The 20,419-nt window shown below is 34.1% G+C and overlaps 1 protein-coding gene across 2 annotated transcripts in view; it reads right to left on the bottom strand.

Annotated features, from left to right (window-relative positions):
- Nucleotides 1–13,000: 13,000 nt before the first annotated feature.
- LOC126889468 (putative leucine-rich repeat-containing protein DDB_G0290503) overlaps nt 13,001–20,419 on the bottom strand; it is a 136,345-nt gene continuing 128,926 nt past the window's right edge. For both annotated transcript variants that reach the window (XM_050657787.1, XM_050657786.1), the window contains exon 3: nt 13,001–16,800. In XM_050657787.1, coding sequence (XP_050513744.1) covers nt 13,441–16,800 — 3,360 coding nt within the window. In that variant the 3' untranslated portion in view covers nt 13,001–13,440. The remainder of the gene's footprint in view (nt 16,801–20,419) is intronic.

Below are 20,419 nucleotides of genomic sequence, written 5' to 3' on the forward strand. Positions count from 1 at the left end.
CGATTTTCGGCAAAAAGTACAAGTCCAATGGAAAAAAGTTGAATAGGAAATTTGTAGACAATAAAAAGATCTACAGCTTTTGCGTTATTTATGCGAAAAATTAATAAGTGTAACACCCACCCAATCCCACCATATTGGGCTGCATAGCTCTGCCTAACTACCAGAGGCCAGCCATTTCTGAACTTCGTATGTTGTAGTATCTGAGCCCTCAAAGGTTTCTCTCCAGTCTTGTTTTATCAACAGATCTGTTCGTTCATTCCCAAGCACCCCTTCATGAACCGACAGCACATTTACAGATGCTAGCGTGTGTTGACACCAGGGTGTTGAAATTAGTTAGGGTTTGGAAAAATAGTACATTTGCAAATACTAACGGATTTGGACACCAGACTGTTAAAACCAGCTAGCTTTTGTAGAGAGAATTGAATAACCTTTCAAATGAGCTAGCACACGACCCCTATTCCCAATTTAAAAATAAGGGGTGGGTGAAGTGGAAGGGAGGGGGTTAACAAATGACAGATGCATAGACCGTAAAAATGCGTCCTCCTTAGATCAAAAATCGACATGTTTCTTAATTTCCTTAAAATCTAATAAATACTGCCAAATAACGAGGTGGAAAACTTAAATCTAATAAACTTTCTTATTTCAAATGGAACACCCTGTATATTTTTTGAACATTAAAACATAATTATTAATTCTAAACAACTTTTCATAATAGCAATTTTTCATATTATGAATTAAAATACGCAAATAAACAAAGTTTTCGTTATGATAATTCTCGCATTTTCAGCTTGCTTTTTATTAAATTTTATACATAGACAAATATTTCTAGCATGGGTTGCCTATCAAAATTGTGTCACAGCTGTCCTTAAGGAGGGGCCGTAGGGGTTGAAATCAATATTTCAAGCACATTCTTTATTGAAAGTGTGGTAGAATTATTTTATTTTTTAAATTAAATTTTTAAAGAGACCTCAAAAAACAATGAAATTTGCGGTGGACATCAGAACTCATCGTTGGATCATGGTAAACAAAGAATTCACAAAAATATTTTATTAGCTTATGAGTTTCTCGAGCTAACACTGTCGAGTTTTTTAGTTTTATCGAATTTTCTCTTTTGCTATCAGAAGTCAAAAGAACGATTTTTTTACAAAAAAAACGGAAAAATCAACATTCATATTATTATTTAACAAAAAATAAGCATAAAACAAAAAATATCTCGACAGTGTTACCTCAAGGAATGTCTATGGAAATATATACAAAATTTCAGGTGGGTTAGTCAAGTAGTTTTTGAGTTTCAATGTCTACAGGCTTTGAAAAAACAGCTTTGAGAAAAACGCGTTTAAAATATTGTCAACTTTTATTTCCAGTTTCTTTTTTGTCTGTCAAATCGTAAAGTGATGCACACCGGAATATGTTTTTGAATCGCGGGGTAATTTCGACTCGCTTTGCAGCAAAGACTCATGATTCAGTACCATGCGCAGGGGGGGGGCGTGCCCCCTCCCTAGCTTTTCGGGTGCTGTAAACTATATATGGTTATCCAAAGTATACAAAATATAATGTGCAACATCTTCACGTCTAGCCCCGCCCCACCCCCTGAAAATTTTTATATGGGCACCCGTGTTTTTAGATCCAACCATATTAAGTCCCCTTTAGTATTTGGGACTTTTGGTTCTCTAAATGGTATAGGTAATTGTGCGAATCTTCTCAGTGAAGATTAGTTCTGGCATCATCATAAAGATGGTCATAAAAGCTACCGTCGAAACATATAATTCCTGCGGAGGGAGACCTGTGATAGCCTCAAACGAAGCCGTTCTTGTACTATTCAAGAATTCTATTATATTTAGAAGCGCTTGTCTTTGTAGAATGGTGAGGTTGCTCAAGATTGCAGAGCCGTCTTTATACCAAAAGGTCTTTATCCAAAAAGGTCGATTTATCATAATTAAGTTCATCTATAGTTCAATTGACTGAAGTTATATTCATCCTTGAACTTTTATGAACGGTTATGTTGGGAAATACAATTCTCATTGGCAGTTCACGCTTTACGCCTTAAATGTTTGTTGGCAATGCAAAAATTCCTAGATTCTAGTAGGTTTCGGGCAGTGGCGGGTCTAGGGGGAAGGAAAAAGGGAAATTTCCCCCCCACCTCCAAGAATGTCCAAAATTAAATAAAAAATGGTTGAAGCATAAAAATATATTAGCTGACATGACACTTAAACCTCAGACTGATAAATTCAACCCAATAAACAAGCTAGTTAGGAACATTAAGGAAACTTAGTGCACATAAGTTATTATTTTTATGTCTTTTATACAGTTTGGGCTTATCTTTTTGTGTCTTTTGGTTGGTGTTTCATTATAAGTTCCCCCTAAGTGGCAAAAGATAAAACTATCGCCATTGTGTATGAACTGTTTTATGTTATGTCTGAATAACGTTCTATTTAAGTAGGTATTTGTAGTCAAACAGTCATTTTAATAATAATTATTAATAAATCTAACAAAAAACCAAATAATGTTATCGTAATGTTTAGATATCTATTTAACGTATGATATTAACAAACTCGTCGATCGGACAGCTCAGTGGGACTAGCGGCTGACCACCACTTCACTCCGCCGTGAGGTATGTGAGTTCGAGCCCAGCCAGGTCATCGGAAAACAAAAAGGCTAACGCGTCAGTATAAAATTCTAAATATGAATCTGGCGTTTAAATATGAATCTGGAGTATGCGAGCGTCTGATAGGCCTATGAGGGAGCAGTACGGCAAGGGCCTGCGACTCGGTGATACTCCCCCATAGATCCCTACCGGAAGGGCGTTAACGCCTAAAATACCGGTGTATATAATATATTAACAAACTGATTTTGACATATTTTGTGACAGTGTTTCATGTCAAATTGCAATAATATTACGCATTCGTAATCTCTGAAATCATCTGAATTGGGTCCACGAACGCTTGAATTTCAGCGTTCAAATTGAACGTAGTTTAAACCACCAAAATCGTTTGAACGAGAATTGAGAAAGATGATTTTGACTTTTAACTGTAGCTCACTAAAAGTTCAGGTTAAACTTGATTTGAACCCGATATGAGAAATCGGAGATAGATAAAGTAACTGTCGGTCGTATCACTGATGTGAATAACCAACTGATTACTTTTGGTTTCAACTCCCAGGCTTTATCTACAACTCGTCTTTAGTTCCAGAAGAGTCGCTTAGCTTTATTTTTTATATTGTTAATAAGAATGCCCCAATTGAGTTTGGAATCCAGGGAGATACTTGACCTCACTGGTTCTTTCCAGCACTTCTCCAAATAATTTCGGATCACTCAGTCCCGTAAGCTTCCTATTATTTGTGAAGGCTACCAATTTAGTTTTGAAAGGGTTCGCTGCGATAGGTTCTTTATGTAATAAAGGACATATCGCATCTGATCCGCAACAGTATTGGGAAATTTTCCCTTAGCCACTATTACAATGTCGTCTGCGAAACCCTGGACCCAAATTCCTTGGACACTAAGTCCATGAATTAGGTCATCAACAACTATGTTCCATAATGATGGTGATACTACACCCCCTTGAGGACACCTTCATACGTAACTGTGGATATATGATTGTGCTCTGAATAATCCACTTACATACCTATTGTGTTGTTGATTTTGATCCACACCAGTACACTAGATATAGACTCGATGGAGGTAAAGTCCTTTTCATGAGCATTTTTCAGTGCGTCACAAAAGATAGAAAAAAAGGTAAGTCCGTGATAATACACATTTATGACATTTATGCTAACATGACATTTTAGTTAAATCTGACAGTTGTCACATTTTATTTGCAATTTGGCATAAAAACAAATCAATTGTGTTTATTGCATTTATAAAATGGTATTTTCTTTGATTTGTATAATCTTATAAATTGTACAGATTATATTCGTAGATATATTATATACTTATTCGTAAATAATTTTTTTTTCGATTATAGCGCCATCTATCGACAACTAGAATAAATATTATAAATAATGTCTGTAATCACAGACGTGCCTTTTTCTCTGTCACATACAATTTAATGCATTAGAAAGAAATCGAAAAACTGTGACGCACTGAAAAATGCTCACGAAAAGGACTCTATTATTAAATGCACCTTCTATATCCAAAAATGCAACAAGGGCTACTTCTTTCTGGTGCAAAACTCCTTTTGAGTTCCAACACCAGATTGAGTACGGCGATTTCACCTGATTTCTTCGCTTGATACGCTCATTGCCGCTGGTGTTCATTGAAGTTCCTTGATGCGTTCATTCAATATTTTTTCCATGGTTTCCAACATAAATGAAGTCAGAATTACGTATAGGCTTGTATGATTTTGCTAAGGTGTAATCTGTTTTTCCTGGTTTGGGAATAAACGTCACACTCACTCTTCTCCAAGCTTTAGGAATGTATCCCAGACCATGGCTAGCTTTAAATATTGCGATCAGAAACTCATAATTATTATATCTAGTTTCTCTTGGTAATAGCCTGGGAAATATCCCATCAATTCCCGCAGTTTTGTATGATTCAAAAGTTTTTAATAGCCTATCTGACGTGCGAACCAAAGTTTAATTCAGAGGTCAGCCAGTCCCTTTTGGTTGGGCTAAAGTTTACTTGATAATAATTATTATAGTTTTCACCCAATTTTGAAAAAATGTGAAAACTTGGATTATCCACGTCCGTCTATCTGTGAACACAACTCCTCCGTCATTATATGAGGTAGAATGACAAATGAGGTGTCGAATGAAAGCTTATAATCTAAGGATGGTACTAATTGTGAAAAATTTGACCTAGGACTTCCGGTTTTAGAAATACGATCAGAAGTACTGTTTTAAAGTCACCGGAATAGTATAAGTGATATATTATTCGACGCGCCTTCGCAAGACGAGAACAAATAATATACTTTCGATTTCATGACTGTCTGTCTGTCCGCGAATACAACTTCTCCATTATTAATACAGATAGAATGACAAATGAGGTGTCGAATCAAAGCTTATCACTTAAGGATGGTATTAAAGATGAGAAATTTGACATCGGACTTCCGGTTTTAGAGTTGCAACCGTAAGTAGTTTTAAAGTCACCGAAATAGTATAAGCGATATATCATTCGACGTGCCTTAGTAAGATGAGAACAATAAATGTAAAATATTGGTTTTTATATCATTTTCGGTTAAAAAGTTCTAACCAGAAGTGCCATTATAGTCGCAGAAATAGTACATGTAACCCATCAATCGAAGCGTATTGAAAATTTGAGATTGAATCTTTAGTTCCGGTTTTGAAGTCATTTCTGTTTAAACAATGATGACCCAAAGTTTAGTAAAAATGATCCAAAATTAGTAAAATCGTATATCAATCGACGCAAAATTACACAGAGTTCAAATATCGACTTTCAGTAGGTACTACTTTCGGGACTTGCTTTGGGTGAAAACCTAGGACTTACGAAGTTCAATTACTTGTTACCACTAATAAATTGCTTCGATCCTGGGTAAAAAACTGTTTATTACACTAATATGTTATTCGATACTGTTCATAATATAGACATGAAAAATAACTACCTACAAGGTTCGAAATCGTTGAAATGAATAAGACGATATTCCATGCGAGCACGATGACACAAAACGCATTTGATAAAATATTTTTTGGTATTACTCAACTTCCGGTTTCACCCAAAATACCTGTAACTTTATTTCACTTATATTACTTCAAATTTAATTTAAACGGAACACCCCGTATATTTTGCAGATAAAAATCTTGTTATTCCTAATTCAGATAGGTATACCATAGTTAGTAGAAGAAATGTGTTAAAACGAGAAACAAATCACTTGTTAAAAAAGATGGCGGCGCGTGATACAACCACGTTAACGACTGAGTTAAATAAATTAAAGAAAAATGAATTAATCGACATAATTGTGACGTTAAAAGTACCAGTGAATGTTGCAAATCCACAAGTGATTACCTATATAAATAGAATTGGTGAATTTATAAACAGCAAGAGCGACAATAAATATTATGATTTGGTAGATACCATAACCTGTTCTCACTGTGACACATCATCAGACAGGACCATTACCATTAAAAAGGAACTTAACGCTGTAAGTAAACTTACATATCATCTAGAAAAAAGGTGCCAAGAACAAGAAGATCTAATTTTTCTCCTAAAACAATTAAAAGAGAATTCAGATTCACCAAAGATACATACAACGCCATCTACTAGTACTATTGCGAATTCCAAAACACATTATAAGACCAATTTAAATATTGCCGAAAAAAAGAAAGAAAAACACAAACAAAACTTTATGGGCAGAGCAGCAAAAAGTGAACTGGTAATTACTCAGAAAAAACCTGACGTAAATAAACAAGGGAATTCCCAAACAATAACAAAAACTGATGTTTCGAAAGGACTGCTTTTTGAACAAAGCAGATTAAAAATGAATCAGTTCATTAATTTAGTAGAGGACGAAAAACCTACTAACGATGAAATACCTACAAATGAAGCAGAAAATGATCAAGAATGGAAAATTATTAGGCGTAGGCGACATCAGTTTAACGGACGAAGAAAAATTATAGTAGGTAGCAATAGAAATAGCTATGAGGTTAAGGGTGTTCCAAAAATTTCAACTCTACATGTTACAAGAATTAATAAAGAAACTACAACTGACTCTCTAACCGAGTTAATTAAAGTGAATTTTCCTGAAGCAACATGTGAAATGATTCAATCGAAACATCCAACAATTTACTCATCGTTCAAAGTAAATATATGTTCAGGGAACTTCAACAAGACCATGAATCCCGAAGTTTGGCCTCACGGAGCTGTTGTAAGCCGTTTTTTTTACCACAAGAAAAAACAGACAGAAGAAGCTTAGTTTTTGATCCAGATATTACATTATTAAATATCCCAAGTGTTAGTCAGAAGACTGGTTTTAAATTGAATAAGTTAGAAGTATTCAATCCTCCTAATTTTGACACAGTTGGTAAAAATGCTTCAACTATCAATCAAAAAAGTTTTGGCTTACTTCATCAAAATATACAATGTGTATCAACAAGCATTGAAAAACTAGAGTTCTTCCTACAGTGCGAAGATCTACATAATGTATGTGTCTGTTTAACTGAGCACTGGAAATTTAAAGAACAACTAGAACTACACCATATAAATGGATTTTCTCTGGCTTCATCTTTCTGCCGTGACCAAGGGGAACATGGAGGGTCTTCAATCTATGTGAAAGAGGGTGTGGTTTGGAAGGAACGTTCTAATAAATGTTCTCAATCTGAGAAATATAATTTTGAAGTGAGTGCTGTTGAAATAGACTATTGCCTTTTTAATTGTGTTGTGTATTTATCTGCCTGGACGTGGCTCTATTGATGTTTTTATGTTAAAACTGGATCAAATACTTGATGTGCTAGTCTCCGAAGGTAAGACTATAATATTAACAGGTGATTTTAATATAGATTTCAAATCAAATTCACTAAGTAAGCAGAACTTGGTAAATGTTTTAGATTCTTATGGCTTAACCGTAACTGAATGATTATACAAGAGTAACTGCAACTAGTAAAACTCAAATTGATTATATTGCTACAAACATAAATCACCAACAAAAAACAATGGTTGTGGAAGGTTTTATCTCTGATCATCGTGCGCAATTGTTCCAATGTAGCATTAACACAGACAATGATGCCTATATATTCATCCGTTCATATAGTGAAAGGAACATAAATAGTTTTGTTCAAACCCTTGAGTCAACAAATTGGTCAGAGGTATTTAATACAATTTCTGCTGAGGATAAATCATTAGCTTTTTTAAATACTATCCAAAATTACTTTCGGTCCCATTTTCCACTACTTAAATGTAAACCTAAAAAATGTACACGTTCGAATTGGTTTACGCAGGAACTGTACAATTTAAGGGATCAGCTAAAACTTTTAGAAACAATCTGTCAGCAAAATAGTGATCTTAGGCCAGTCCTTCATTTGGCAAAGACAGAATATTCAATTAAATTAAAAGCAGCTAAAAGTAGTCACTTCATGAGACAGTTAAACGAATCATCAAATAAAATGAAATGTATTTGGCATTTAGTAAATTTAACAGTCGGGAAACAAAACAACTCAAAAGTACCTAGTGATAATAATAATAATTTAGCAGACAAATTTAACCACCATTTTGTTGAAATGGCTCCAAAGTTACTTGCCGCTTTGGATCTTACTAAATTAGCACTGGCGAAGCGTCCATGTAACCACTGTTACCATTGGTAACAGTTAAAAATCTTGCAAATAAATATTTTATGACGATGAATAATTCTATTTACCAATAGAAATATATTATTATATTATGTGGTAATAGTACCTAACTCAGTAAATAGCCAACTACTCGTAGACACGAAAATATTGGCGAGATTATGTGACTCAGTTGCACTTTATTATGCTCTGTTACCAGACTCATTTCTGGTTACAATGGTTATATACCCACGCTGGCGCTCGGGACCGGCTAGTGACTGAAAATTTTGAAGAAGCGACGGCATAAGCGCGCTGTGTATCAGTAGCTCTGTTACCACATTTAAAATTGGTGACAGTACCTATAAAAAGTGTGCGTGCAGTTAACCCTGGATGAGTGTCGCTTCTTAATCGATAAACTACTTGAAAAGTAATTCTCCTTGTATAATTTTGAAGAAAAAATGAGATTAAAAATAAAAGACCTATTTTAAACAATTTAAAAAAGGAATCAACAAAAGTAGTTCGATATTTTAAATTTAGTTGGTACAGTGAAAATCCTTGGTTATATTATTATGGTTGCAAGAAAAATATACTGTATTGTTGGCCATGTCTTCTGGTTTCTACAGAAAAATGGGTGGACCAGGTTCACGATTTAAATAGTGTTAGATTTTTAAAAAGGAGACATGAAATTTCTTCGTTACCTACATGTAAGATGTATACCCAATTTGATTCAGTTTGGCAAAACAAAAATCAAAAGTTCTCTTAACCAAGCTTTTACAGCAAATATTGCTAAACATAATGAGTTTGTTAAAAAAATAGATAGGTATATCCTTAGCACACTTATAATAGATAAAATCCACAAGGAAAAGAAAAGGTTTTCCTGTAGTTGGCTGTATACCATCAATCACAAAATTGGAAAGAAATCCTTTGTAAAAGGTATAAAATTTTTTTTTATTAAAAATCCCTTAAAAGGGCTACATCACAACAAAACGTTTTCGATTTTTATAAAAAATCATCATCAGTGTTCGATCTAAAAATAAGTATAACCGATTTAATGAATATAAAGTTATTATTTAAATTTTGACAAAGGTTAGAGCAAGTTGGTTATACTTGCTTGCCTTGGTTGGTTTCCCAGGTGGGAAACCTGTATACCTTACCTTAGGGCATTATCCTGTTTGCTATGTGACCATCACAGGCCTTTTTATCGAAGTATGCACTTTTAAGGCATCTATATTATATGTAAAGGGTTTTTACCCAGATATTTTTCTTTTGTGGCTCAGCTACCATCCAGTTTGTAAGTATAACCAACTTGCTCTAACCTTTGTCAAAATTTAAATAATAACTTTATATTCATTAAATCGGTTATACTTATTTTTAGATCGAACACTGATGATGATTTTTTATAAAAATCGAAAACGTTTTGTTGTGATGAAGCCCTTTTAAGGGATTTTTAATAAAAAAAAATTTTATACCTTTTACAAAGGATTTCTTTCCAATTTTATAATAGATACTGTATGTTTTTGGGCCAAACAAGAACTATGTAGTGTTTCGTGGTCATTTTGAGTGTGACGACTCTGACAATCCAGGCAATTACAGGGAATTGTTAACATTAATTGCCAAAAAAGATCAAAAATGTTGTCAACATCTAGAAACATATGTTTTTTGGAGAGTTTCAAGTGATATACAAAATGATATTATTGAAGCTACACTCACCGGCACAAAATTCCGCCAGCCAAAATTTTTGATTAAGTTTGACAATTTATAACTTTATTATTTGTGCTCCGATTTTCAAGATTCTTACACCAGTTTGTAGGTACATGTATTCGTATTGTTTGGTATTATTCCAGTAACAAAAAATTTTGCTTGCATGTCATTGTACAGGGGTGAAAGGAAGCGTTGTATTTTCTCCTAATTTTAAAAAATTTTGTGGAAAAATGGAATAGCTGATTTTATTTCATAGTCCTGTCATATTTTCCCAGAGGCATCAATAACATTTTGTTTTTTGAATTATCCGAATATCTTTTTTCTTGTAAGAGCTGTACCATTTTTTGTAAATAAAAACACTGATTGAGTCATACAATTGAGGTTGGATTGATAAGATTAGAATGACCCGCATGCAGCCCAGATCTCAATCATATTGAGCATTTATGGGATGAATGAAAAAAGCTATTTGCCGTCATCCTAGGCCTCCAGAAAATTTGGTACAGTTATGGCCCTGGTAGAGGAATATCGGGCTATTCCCCAGGCAAGGAAAACACATCTTTATTAGATGCTAAACAGATTGCGAGCAGTCGTTGCTGCAAGAGGTGGACATAACCGCTATTGAATTGTTTTGTTTTGTTGTTAAATTTGTTTTGTTTTGTTAATTTTAGAGCGTTTGATATTTTTAATTAAATAAACCTTCAAAGCAGTGTTTTTAATTACAGCTCTTACAAGAAAAGAGATATTCAGATAACTTAAAACAAGACCTTAGTGATACCTCCAGGATAATACAAAAGGAGTATGAAACAAAATCAGCCCTCCAATTTTTCCACAGAATATTTTAAAGTTACGAGAAAAAACAACGCTTACATTCAACCCCTTATAATGTCATCTAAGCAAAAATTTTTTGTTACCGGAATAATAGCAATTGACATCAATACATGTACCTACAAACTCGTGCAAGAATCTTTAAAATCGAATTACAAATAATAAAGTTATAGATTGTCAAACTTAATCAAACATTTTGGGTGACGGAATTTTGTGGCGGTGAGTGTATATATACATTTAGCCACATCTTCATTTTTTTAAATAAGATTTTTTGCATCTGGTTTTGGTAACACTTCAGAAAAAGTCACGCGTCGCCACTGTAAATTAGGTGGGTTTACATCAACATCAAAAAACCGTAATAGTTGTTCTATGTTTTTATATCCAACTAACCCACAGGAAATAACTAGTGTAGTCGGAAGTTTTAAGTCCAAGCACAGTTGTGGTTTTGGTCAGATTTCCCCTAAGTTATTAAAACAATGCATTCACGCTTTCGCAGATCCACTGACGGATATTTGTAATGCCTCTTTTCAACAAGGAATATTTCCTAGTATGTTTAAACTATCTATTGTAATCCCTTTATTCAAAAGTGGTGATAAAGATGACCTTAACAACTACCGTCCCATAAGTCTCTTATCTGTGTTTTCAAAGATAATTGAAACTCTGGTTTATACTAGAATAAACGCATTCCTAAAAAAGCATAGTGTCTTGCATAATTTTCAACAGGGTTTTACATCTTCTAAGTTTACAACTACAGCTCTTTTCTTACAGCTTACAGCAAATTTCGTCAGCTTGGTGTTGGATGCTTTGGACAGACGAGAGAAGGCATGTGGTTTATTTCTCGATTTGTCCAAGGCTTTTGATACTTTGGATCATAATTTGTTGCTAATAAAACTTGAGGGGATTGGTATTCGTGGTGTAGTTCTAAAATGGTTTACTTCCTACCTAGAAAATAGAAGACAAAAAGTAAAGATAACATCTAATGGACTTGTAAACGAATCAAACACATTGGATATCCATTATGGTGTCCCTTAGGGTAGTGTATTGGGTCCTCTACTTTTATAGTATATATTAATGATATAGCTTTGATAACTAATTCACTGAGTGGAGTTAACATCATCAGTTATGCGGATGATACCAACATTCTTGTCACAGCAACATCCGATCAAAATGTGCAAAATAAAACTGCACAGATACTATCCACCATCAACAGTTATTTCTTATCCAACAAACTAGTTTTGAATGAAGAGAAATCAAAGTATATGATTTTCACGTCAAATAATTTATTAAACCATCAAGCCACTATACAAGCAGCAATAGATAAAACAAACTGCACGAAGTTGCTGGGGGTCCTGTTAGACAGTAATTTTAAATGGTCAAACCACATTTCTAATTTGAAATCCAGATTAAGTAGCGCATGTTATGCATTGAGAATTCTTTCACGTCTCTTTAATACATCAATATTAAAAACAGTATACTTTGCCCATTTTTACTCAATAGCCAAATATGGCATTGAAGTCTGGGGTTGTACCTCTGAATTAGAGCAGATATTCGTACTTCAGAAAAGAGCTATTAGGATAATATATAAAATGAAATTTAGAGATTCTTGTAGAGGCATCTTTAGACAAAATAATATTCTTACAATTCCTGGTCTGTATATATTTTCGTGTATAATGTATTTACATTGCAAAATTTATGAATTCAATAAATTTCAATTTAACCATGTTTATTCAACAAGATTCAGAGACAATCACTTTATGCTTCCACAACATCGTTCTGTTTTGTTGGAAGGTAGCATACATTATGCAGCCATAAGTTTCTTTAACAAATTGCCAATAGATATACGAATGAATTTACATCAGCCAAACTTTCGGAGGTGTGTACATCAATACATTTGTGAGCTAGAGCCATATTCTAAAAATAACTTTTAAGTGTGTTTTGTCGTATTTATTAATTTATATACTTTTAAGATGTACATTATATGTCTGTAACTTTGACTTATCTCATACATGTAAAACTTTGTATAATGTCACATGTGATGAATAAATTTGACTTGACTTATTAACGGTCTGGAGATTAAGACGGCCGACCATTGCCTAGCAGAGTGAATGTGCTCAGTGGAGTGTTAATTGGGTTTACATATAAAATATTTTCCTATCCCCTTTCTTTTTTTTAGTTATTTATCCAACCATAAATAACAGTAACATTTAAGGCGTTGAAAGGATTGAAGTATTTTGTTTTATATAGGGAATACAAATAAAGATACAAGAAAAAGTTATCATTTATAACCAAAAATTTACAAAGTAACAAAGTCATTTTACAAAATAATAGGTAACTAAGCATAAGGAAAGTTCATAACAAAATAAAAAAAGTTCATAATAAAAAAGTCTTGAGGCTAGAGTCTTAAGACAAAAGTTGCAGCATTTTTAAAATACGATCTACGTAATCACTTGTCTTGGTTATTCGAATGTTTTTTCGCTCTTTCTCGTTGTTGTTAAGATTGACAGGATCTTTACGAGCAAAACATTTGTATCTAGTCTTATATTATTTTGATTTAATACTGTCAATTCGATTTTGTGAGATCACTGCGGTTTGAGCATTTTTTTAGTTTCAGATTCTTTGGTCTACCGAATTATTAAGTTTATTATGCAATTTCGCAACAATCGTTTTTGTCAATTTGGTTCACTTTATTTTTATAAGTTTATAGTTTTATAGTTCTTCATCTGAAATTTCAAAATACTCTAAAGTGGCGTCTACACCGTTTGTAACTGTTTTATCATCTACTGTTTCTTCTGATGATTCATCATCTTCTATTTCAATAATATCTTTCAAAATATTTTCTTCGTAGCTTTTTTCTCCTAAATCGATTTCTTTGTTCATATTTTCATTAAATCTATCTCTCAGAATTTCACAATTGTAGCTCAGATCTAGCTCAGTTTGGGCCGTTTTCTTATCAACGGTATTTGAGTTTGTATTTTCACTAGCTTTTTTTTTATTTGTTAGATCCTTTGATACATCTTCCATCAATTCAATATCATGTATTAATACACCATTATGACCTACATCTTTTTCGATTAAGCAGTTTTTTGTTATTTGTTTGTTCGTTGCTTTTGTGTGTATCTTATCATGGCCCCTTTTTAAATTCTTGTGAGCAGTACCCCTCATATTCACACGAGTTTTATTTGGCGATTGATCTAAGTTACCTACAATTTTATTTTTACCGCATTTTTGGTCCTTTGTCATTTTTTTAATAACCCCACATAAATTGTTTTCTTTTTCCAAATTAGTTTGTTTTAATCTTTCGTCTAGAGTTTGACCACAATCTTCATCTGTTCCTATTCTATTTTGATTATTGTTTGATGTTCCTTTTTCAGATTCAGTATCATTTTCTATTGTAATACTGTTAGACTGAATGTTTGTTTTATCTGTAGTTGATTTTTCTCTCATGACTCCGTACCAGCCTTGATTTACTTCCATACTAATACGTTTTAGCATTTTATCATTATTGATACTTGACTTTTTATTTTCAGTACATTTTTCCTCAACACTTGGATCCTTTGAATTGTGATCTAATAACGTATTAGTTTTAGATAAATCATTTGTTGCTAAACACTCCTTACTTATTTCTTTATTTTCGTGTTTTTCCATATTTACGTTGTGGTTATCTGTTTGAACTTTTGATGATTCTTCAACTATTAAAATCTCATTTTCTTCAGAAAACACGCCTGCAGTTTCTGTTTCTTTTAGAATTTTATATTTTGCGACAAATTTAATGTGTTTAATTTCACCTGACTTCGCTTCCATACTTTTGCAATGCTGTTCTAGATTATTCCGCTTTATTATGTCGCCAGTAATATCTAGTTTTGTAGTATTAATAACGCTACTATCTGCACCATTTGATGCTTCTGTCATTTCAACATCATCTTCAATAACTACGACATCGTCATAAAAATCTGTGCTTTTGGAGTTGGCTTTTTCATCTTGGCAATTTTTAGTTTGGTCTAAATGACCGGGTGTTGTGTCTTTTGTTTCAAATTCCGAATCAACTGATGTTTTATCATAATTAGGAGGTTTCTCAACGGTGGTAGCTTTTACTTTTGAACTTACATCCTGAGTTTTTTCTTCCACATACGGACGAGGCTCCTCAACCGTGGTAGACTTTACTGTTGAATTTACATCCTGAGTTATTTCTTCGTCTTTGCTTTTGGGGGTGTTTTCAGCTACATTTGTTTGTCCAGTTTTTGCTTGTTGGCTCGTTTTCGTAGTATTAATAATTTTATTTTCTGCACTATTTGACACTTCTGTCATTTCAGCATCATCTTCAATTACTACGACATCATCATCAGAATCTGTGTTTTTGGAGTTACGCTTTTCATCTTGGCATTTTTTAGTTTCATCTAAATGGCCGGGTATTGTGACTCTAGTTTCATGTTCTGAGTCAACTGATGTTTTATCGGTCGTTTTTTCAGATATCTTATAAAATTCTGGTACAGATCGAGAATATATGTCTTCTACTAATATTTCATCTTCTGTTGAACCTGTAGTATCGTTGTACGTTATAATATCTGTCGTGACTTCTATCGCAATAGGTTCAACTTCCTTAAGAGGTCTGTCGGCAAAATTAATATCACAACAAGCTAACTCATCCCAATGATGCAATTGTTTCCTCTCCGTTGATCCAAAATTTCTCTTGTAGGATATATTCAAGCATGATCCGTAACTTACACCAATGGGTATTTGATGAGAAAGCAAACTTAACTTCAAGAATTTCAATTGGATCGAGTTATCTGCATGATTATATTTTATGGATGAGTTAGTCGGGATGTAAGTTTGACTTGATTCACAAAGTTTTTTATTCGATTTGTTATATTGACTTAACAAACTCTGAATTAGTTCTATGTCTGAATCTGTATCTGTTGTAGGCCATTCGATGATCTTATCTTTTATCACAATTTCAGTAAACAACGAATAGTTACTTGAACTATCTCCGTTATCTTCATCAGAAATTATTTCTATAATACCTGAAGTTAATTCAGTTTGTGCAGCATTGCGATTTTTTGATTTTGGCCTATTAGCATCTTCTTCGGGAATAAGATGAAAAGCGTCAAAAGCTTTCCGGAACTTGTTTCGTATTTTTACATTACATTCTATTTTTTGCAGAGGGATAGTGGGTAAGTCAACCATAGATTTCATGATTTTCTGTATGACACAATCGTTCTTATTATGAGTATCTTTTAACGCAAAAGTTTTAAATTTTTTCTTGCAAAACTGACAACTCAGATGTTTAAACTTATGTCTTTTTAGGTTTGAAGCATTAGAATAAACGGCATCGCAAATATTACAAACATGAATCTTCTCAGATCTGGCGAAAGATAAATCAGAAATATCATTCATTACTGACGGAACAGGGCTAGGGCTTGAGTCAATTGGAGTTCTCGCACTTTCAGCAATTAAACGCTTCTTAGCACTACGATGCGACGAACTACTACTGTCGGATCGTCTTCTTTTGCGGTTTGTAGTATACACTACGTCAATATCCTTTGGACTACTGCTGTTTCTACCTGAAACTCCTACACCGAGTTTTTGGTCCTCTTCGTTTTCGTTGATTTTTATCGAAAAAACTTCTCTAGAGTCCACGTTTTTTGAAGGTGAAACAATTAGAGAAGTACTTTTCCTAGCAACTTGCTTTTCTTTGGTAAGAATATTAACATAGTAGTTTACACTCAAGTTTCGTCTTTTCAAATAATTTTCCACACCGTCCAATTCTATAACCACAGTTGGGCTTATATTAGAATTAATACATATTGTAGGTATTCTTATTGTAGGATGTTTTTTAAAAATTGTAGTAACACTAGGATGAACCACATGTAGGGTGGTAGATTTTACTTTTGAACTTACATCCTGAGGTTTTTCTTCCACATACGGACGAGGTTTCTCAACCGTGGTAGGTTTTACTGTTGAATTTACATCCTGAGTTTTTTCTTCGTCTTTGCTTTTGGTGGTTTTTTCAGCTACATCTGTTTGTTCAGTTTTTACTTGTTGGCTGTTTATAAGTTTTGCGTATTTTACCTAAAACAGTAATTATTAAAATATCATTGATTACAATATTATACTAAATAATTATTAAAATATGTATATGGTCCATTTTTTCTGAAAACCTATGCATTTGAAGTTTTATTGTACTGGATAATGAGGCATGAGTGATACAGTTATTTGTATACGTAACAAAATAGTAAAAACAATAAATCGTGGTTTATACATGAAATCTAAGGAAAACTGAGATGTCTACATAAGATACATGAGCAACAAAAACCAAAAACTTTGTAAACAAAGATTTACAGAGAAGTTAGAACCAATGAGTTAAAGAAGATAAAGCAAACAGGCTGAGAAAGGTTCTTAGTAAAAATGATTTATGATATGTATGAAGGTTAAAACAAGGTATGGAATATGCTAGGAGAAAGAAAGAAGAAAATACATGAGGAAATATAACACCCGAAACCTAGATATAACACTTCAATAATCTGTACAATTACACCGACTAATACACCGAACAACAACACCGAAGTAACGTAGATATTGACAAAGACGAAGCTATAACCAATGCAGAGGTACAAATAGCAATCTAGAAAATAGAAATAAAACAAAGAATCGCAAGGATCTGATGCTATCAATCATCATCATCATTATCTTTGCCTTATCTCTATGCGGGGTCGGCTTCCCTAATTGCATTTCTCCACACAATTATATCTTGGTTCATATCAATGTCAATCCCCTTTACCAACATGTCCTGCCTTATCGTCTCCCCCCAGGTCTTCCTCTCCTACTCCTTCCAGGAATCTGCACTTCAGCTATTCTTCGTATTGGGTGATTAACGTCTCGACGTTGAACATAACCAAACCATCTTAACCTATGTTCTCTTATTTTGGCATCAATTGATGCCACACCTAGACTTCCCCTAATATACTCATTTCTAATTTTATCCTTCTTTGTCACTCCACTCATCCATCTAAGCATTCTCATTTCCGCCACATGCATTCGTTGTTCCTCTTTCTTTTTCACTGCCCAACATTCAGTTCCGTACATCATAGCCGGTCTTATGGCTGTTTTATAGAATTTTCCCTTCAGCTTCATTGGAATTTTTCTGTCACACAACACACCACCCGCTTCTTTCCACTTCATCCATCCAGCCCTAATTCTACTGCATGCATCTCCATCTATTTCTCCATTACTCTGTAATACCGATCCCAGGTACTTAAAAGTATTGCTTTTTACAATCAGTTCACCATCCAAAGATACTCTTTTATTTGCAGTAACTCCATCTTTAAATGAACATTCCAAATACTCTGTTTTTGTCCTACTAAGTTTTAAACCTTTTTCCTCTAGAGCTTGCCTCCACTGTTCCAGTTTTTGTTCTAAGTCTCTTTCACTATTTCCTACTAACACGACATCATCAGCATACATTAAGCACCATGGAATGTTACCCTGTAGTTTCGCTGTTATCTGGTCCAAAACTAATGAGAATAAATACGGACTAAGCACAGAGCCTTGGTGCAATCCTACTTTCACATGAAATTTATCAGTCTCTCCCACACCTGTCCTAACACTAGTCGTTACTACCTCATACATATCCCTCACAATCTTTACATATTCACCAGGGACTCCTTTTTTATTGAGTGCCCACCACAGAATCTCTCAAGGAACTCTATCATATGCTTTCTCAAGATCAATGAATACCATATGAGCGTTTGTTTCTTTACTCCTGTATATTTCCATCAACTGCCTTATAATGAAAATTGCATCTGCTGTTGATCTGCCCTGCATAAAGCCAAATTGATTCTCGGATATTTCGGTCTCTTAACGTATCCGTCTATCAATTACTCTTTCCCATATTTTCATGGTGTGGCTAAGCAGTTTTATAGCCCTGTAGTTTGTACATTGTTGTATATCTCCCTTGTTTTTGTAAACAGGTACCAGTATACTGCTTCTCCATTCGTCTGGCATTTGTCCAACTTCCATAATTCTATTAAATAGGCCTGCTAGCCACCTTGTTCCTGTCTCTCCCAATGCTCTCCATACTTCCCCAGGAATATCATCTGGTCCTACCGCTTTTCCTTTCTTTATTTTTTGAAGCGCTTGAGCCACTTCCTCGTTTGTTATTTTGGTGACCATTGCTGCTACTGTCTCCGTTGACTCTACAGGTTGTCTGTCAAATTCTTCATTTAATAAGCTGTCAAAGTACTTTCTCCATCTCCAAAGTATTTTATTAGTTTCACCAAATGGGCGTTTTAATGAGTGGAACATGTAGAATATGTCACATGACAGGAATTATGACAGGTGATAAATAGCAGTCTGATTTTTGCATGAGAGTTTAATCTCTGTTCGGAGAGCTTAAGTCTGTTCTGTCGGACAAAATAAATGTGCCGTTTTCGATTTGTGACCGTTCCAAATTTTTAACCTGTTCCATAATTAAAACTGCCCCTGTCCCAGTGTTCCCATATATCAAAGTTTATCCGACTAGACACCCTTAAGCTATTAACAAATTTTCAGCTTGCCATTAATCAACTTTTTTTTCATACGCGGAATCCAGACCTATTACCTTGCAGTCCTTGCATTCACGTATGTCTTCTTTCCTTATCATTAAGTAGTCTATTTGGGATTGATGTTGTCCACTTTTGTAGGTAATAAGATGAGTTTCTCTCTTTTGAAAGAATGTGTTAACAATCGCCATATCTAATGCCTTGCATTCACGTATGTCTTCTTTCCTTATCATTAAGTAGTCTATTTGGGATTGATGTTGTCCACTTTTGTAGGTAATAAGATGAGTTTCTCTCTTTTGAAAGAATGTGTTAACAATCGCCATATCTAATGCTGTTGCTAATTCAAGCATGTCATCTCCAGCTTCATTTCTAGTTCCAAAGCCTAATCCCCCATGCATTGCTTCGTATCCTGCCTTGGCTTGGCCCACATGTGCACTGAAATCACCTCCTATTATAACTTTCTCCTCTGACGAAATATCACTCAGGACGTCTCCTAATTGGTCATAGAAAGCTCTTCTTGATCTGATGCTATCAATAATGAGCTTATTAAGTACGGCAGCCCAGAGATCGTGACAGAATTGACAAAGATAGTTGAAACATGTAGTAGAGAGTACAGATAAGTAACGCTGCTCTGGTCTACAATCAAAAATGTTGAAAAATCTTGTCACAGAAGTTAATTAACACCGTACGCAAATCAAAACAATAACACGGATTCAGGACCAAATGATCTACAACCGACGCGATGTTAATATTACAACAGCTAATAGAGAACTCCATAGAGTTCAACAAACCCCTTTTCCTATACTTTCTGGATTTCACAAAAGCGTTTAACAAAGTCCAACTGCAAGACGTAACCAAATTATGAAGCAGAAAAACGTCAATAAAAATCATATAAAAAAACACGGAATTCAACAATCTCAATAAACAAAAATAAAAAACGGAACTTGGACTGGTCGAAGAAATAAACGTGTCGGTAAGAATCAGGCAGGGGATAGCCTTAGTCCGAATCTCTCTAACATAATCACGGACAAGATAATAGAAAGCGTAAATAACACCAACATTGGCTACAAAATAGAAAACTGCTTTGAGTATCCCCTACTAAATGAACATGAGCTCCAGCTCTTAACTTACAGATTGAAAGATTCAATATA

This window comes from Diabrotica virgifera, chromosome 8, assembly GCF_917563875.1.
Source record: "Diabrotica virgifera virgifera chromosome 8, PGI_DIABVI_V3a".
Taxonomy (NCBI): domain Eukaryota; kingdom Metazoa; phylum Arthropoda; class Insecta; order Coleoptera; family Chrysomelidae; genus Diabrotica; species Diabrotica virgifera.